This window comes from Diadema setosum, chromosome 22, assembly GCF_964275005.1.
Source record: "Diadema setosum chromosome 22, eeDiaSeto1, whole genome shotgun sequence".
Taxonomy (NCBI): Eukaryota; Metazoa; Echinodermata; class Echinoidea; order Diadematoida; family Diadematidae; genus Diadema; species Diadema setosum.
In genome coordinates this window covers 8,776,221-8,780,554 of record NC_092706.1, presented here as the reverse complement: position 1 = coordinate 8,780,554, position 4,334 = coordinate 8,776,221, and the positions used below count along the sequence as shown (strand labels likewise).

General features: G+C 38.2%; 1 protein-coding gene across 1 annotated transcript; it reads right to left on the bottom strand.

The window, feature by feature from the left end:
• Positions 1-1,159: 1,159 nt before the first annotated feature.
• On the bottom strand, positions 1,160-2,260 carry LOC140245611 (galanin receptor type 1-like). Its single transcript, XM_072325175.1, has one exon. It carries the CDS (start codon positions 2,258-2,260, stop codon positions 1,160-1,162), a length of 1,101 nt encoding a protein of 366 aa, XP_072181276.1.
• Positions 2,261-4,334: the final 2,074 nt, after the last annotated feature.

Here is a 4,334-nt window from a genome sequence, read left to right as displayed (position 1 = left end):
CGGAACAAAGTCACCGATTCATTGAGCTTTCTTTCTAACTATTACTTCCTTAAAAGGATGGTATCTTCTTTGTACTCCAAACGGTGTCCAGTGCTATTCAGGTGAGCAAAAATGTTGATTTGTTCCCTCCTGACCAGGACTGCAAACATGACACGATAGACCAGATATCCAAAATTACATTTGTCATCACATTCACGGCATCGTATATCGGTCCACAATTTATTTTTTCTTTACATTAGATTGTCGTGTACTTATTTGTATTACAAAGATGTTGTTACTATACTTTTAAGAGATGAAATAAAAGAAATTAAATCAATGACTGACAGAGAAAATCAAACGAATTCTCAATTCATATTGGTTTCGTGTTTATTTCGAGCTTTCCAATATTTTCGGTATAAAAGGGTACACCTCAAAAATAAAGTTTCAAAACAAAAACGGAACAATCATTATCTCGATTTTAGTTTCAAGGGGAAGTTGGCAAGAACAATTCAATGGCCACACAAGTTCTCTATAACGCCTTGCCCTACCCTGCAGATATGGGTTTGTAATAGCTGAGATCGAATCAGCGACTTTCATGCTCTTGAATTACTCGGTACCATTTTTTTTTAACTCAGGAAGGGACCTTTCAAGATCATAAAACTGTACTCACTGATCTTCTAGAAATTGTTACCATTCCAAGAATCACTTGAAAGTTAAAGAATTTATAAGAAGCTTTGGAAATCCTGCAACTGGTACAAATAAAAAGGTCATAATTATGATAAACAAGAAGGAATGAAAATTAAGACTTCTTTACTCCCACTCTCTGTCAGTGAATGTTAATGAACAAGAGGAAAGCACACAGCACCAATAACCAGGATCTAGTTTCGGGGGAAAAATGATGGATTGCAGGTCTTGCCATAAAATTGCTTCTGTTTAACATTTGACCCGTTTTGTAACATGGTGGTAATCCGCTATATTTCAATGTGCTAACAGACTGTTATCCAAGTATGAGACAACTTTTCACCTGCCCAAAAGGCTGTTACTGTGCAACCATACTCACTGTACTCACATCCTCAAAGAAAAAGAAAAATATCGTGTGTTGTGTGTTGGCCTCAATTCGCTTACACTTTATCGATTTGTATTACATTACTATATTTTGTGCACCTGAATTTTGAATAGATTATTTTGTCTGTATTTCGATCGGAGGGTTACTTTTGTCGGGTCGGAGTTGTGATTCAAGATCCTCAAATATTGGTGTGTTTCTTTTCGTTGCGTTTCTAAAGAAATCCTTGACGGCTTCACGGAATTGCGGATGTCGAAGAGTGTACACTATCGGGTTAACGCTGGAATTACAAATAGCGAGTGCAGTGGTTATGCGTGAGAGGGGACTGCGCACATAGTTCGGATTAATGAGTCCCAGATTGAAAGACAAATACGCTATTTGATCTGGAGCCCAGCAGATGACGTAGATGAGGACAACCGTTAGTGTCAGCGTGAGGACTCGAGATCGGGCGATATTGTGAAACGATGCCGTGGACTCATTCGACATGAAGCGGGCAGCTTCTCGCCGGAGAGAGCGAGCAATGGCTATCTGGGTTCCAAGCATAAGAGCGGTTGGGAGAGCAAAGTGGACGACGAAGATATAAATCCCATAAAGGATTTCTAGGTTTCGCTCTTGTCGCTGATACACACACCTTCCCACTTTCACGCCCGTAGTGTTGTTGAAGAGAACTCGAACCATTAAGATACTCGATCCAGCCCAAATCCCGCAAACGATGCGATTGACGAGTCGGCGGTTTGCGAAGCGTCTAAACTGGATCGGAAAAACGACAGCAAAAAAGCGATCAAGGGACACTGCCACCAGGCTATAGATCGATGTCGTAACAGTTGTCCACATCAAAAACTCACCTTCAATGACTTTACAATAAAAAGCTCCCGTCAGTGAATTGGGAATAGAGTTGACTGTCGGGTGCGGAATCAGGAGGATCGAAGTGACAAAATCAACTATCGCCAGATTTCCCACGAGGATATCCGTTGAGCGACTCTTTGAACGACGTCCAAACACGACAGCGATGACGAGAGCGTTGCCTGTGATTCCAAGAATTGCTATCACAAGCTCGCAGATCACATACCAAGACCACGTCATAACTTCCCAAGACCAGGTGATCTGGGTTTCCCCATCTACAGACAAAATGTCGCTATATTCGTCATCGAAAGCTGATTTTGAGGAGGCTGTTAGCATGTCGGTCACCACAGCATCCAAATGTCCTTTGGCAGACATTCCAATAAGCGTAGTACTCATGATTTTCTAAATCAGTTCCTTGTCCTCTGCCAAGGTGTGAGCAAAAATATATGTTAAATAAATATTATGTCTTCTTACATGTATGTTATGTTTATCGAATTGAAATGACATAATGACATCACTGAAAGGTATTAGTCAGATGATTACAAAGACTCCTTATCCTTAGACACATGCTATAACCCGTTATGTCATTATAATCAGTATTATCAACTTTGTGTGATTTAACAGTTATTCGTCCTTATTACAAATTTGCTTTTTTCGAAACTATATAATTACGAGAAGAACGTTTCCATGAATCTCCACTATTCAGTGCAGATATGTCCAAAAGATTTCTTTTTGAAATACATTGCATTTAAGTATTATATATAGGAATCCCCCCCCCCCCACAATTTCATCATAGTTGTATTGGATTTAACAATGTGATCATTCAAGTTCGAGTGAATTTGAATGATCACCGAGATCAATATTCAAAAGTCATTAAGCCCATTCAATTCAGTTTCATCAGCATGCGATTTTATGAGTTTCTCAAATAAACGTGTAAAAAGGGCGTTCAAATTAAAAATGCACGTGCAACGCATTCAGCTTCGCATCAGCTCAACCGTGAAGAACTGTACGGAATTCAAATTCACGATAAGTCAAAGATTTGTAACATATAGGCAGTGTTGTTCGTTGTTGCCTAAATTCTTTGTATAGGTTTTTGCGCCCAATTTCATCAGATTTGCATTCGATTTAACGATGCGGTCATTCAAGTTTGAGTGAATTTGAATGAACACCGAGATCGACATTCAAAAAGGTAACCAGTTCATTCAAATTTAATTTCATCACCATAAGATTTCATGAGATTTCTCACATAGGGATGTGAAGACGGCATTCGAATTCAAAATGCAAGTGCAACACATTCAAATTCGCATCTGCACCGCCGTGAGGAGCGTTCAGGTATTAAAATTGGCGATAAGGCAAACAACACAAAGTATTGAACTCGTTGCCTGCTTTTATTCCTTGTAGTTACTCAGTTGTTTGAATATACAAACTTAATACGTCTTGAAATGTGACCTTTTTACTCATAATAGCAATCAAATCGTATAACCCCACTTTCAAAGACATACATTTATACTTTATTCAAACACGATTTTAGCCGCTGTTAACATTACAGAGTATGCGTGAACATCTCGAATATGGACAGAATTAGTGGATGAAGCATGACCTTGACATCCAGCAAACTGGCAATATAACCCTTTGGTGAACTAGGACTATTATACAGCTGCTCCGATTGCGGCAACTTATGGAATGGACATTGAGAACTATGGAATAGAATAACAATGGATCAATATGGATTTGGAAGTTATAGGACCCCAAAGATATTCTGAGATATTCTGGGATTTCCTAAATGTTACATCCATATTGTTAGAGATGAATTGAAAGTGAAAGAAAGGTCGACAGGAAAGAAATACATACAATACAATAAAGATAATTAACTGAGACTTTTAAATGAAAATTAAATTGTATCATCCATTATGACAGTAGAAAAAAAAGGCCCGTAGAAATTGTGTATGTTGATTGCATTCTAACGTTCAAAGTGCGAAGTTGTGTTCCTACAAATGAAATTGAAACTGGTATTTGGTACGAATTTGAACGTCTACCCAGCTGACGCGAAATTGAATGCCAACTTAGAGTTGTTGAATTGAATTAATTTCTCTCTAAATTGAATTAAATAAAATCTGAAAAGGAATGACATGAAATGAATTTGAATACTCAAAGAATAAAAATGAACCGCAAGAGTAGAGCAGTGACCAAAATTGATTGAATTTGAACGCCTTTTCACTAATTCGAATGCAAATCTGAGAAAATTGGGCGGGGAAACCTATAGTTACTCGTCTGTTTGAATGTGCAATCTCAATGTGCCTTGAAATTAGCCTTTTGCCTGATAATAGCTAATAGCTAGCATAGCTGAACTTTCAAACACATATACATGTATGTACATTTTATTCACATATGACTTAAAGCGGCTGCTCGAGGGGAATATTTAATCCCGAATGCGGACAGAATTGGTGAG

What these genes read in the sequence shown, in the direction of transcription:
- LOC140245611 (XM_072325175.1), bottom strand. Translation starts at nt 2,260, where the DNA reads ATGTCTGCCAAAGGACATTTGGATGCTGTGGTGACCGACATGCTAACA.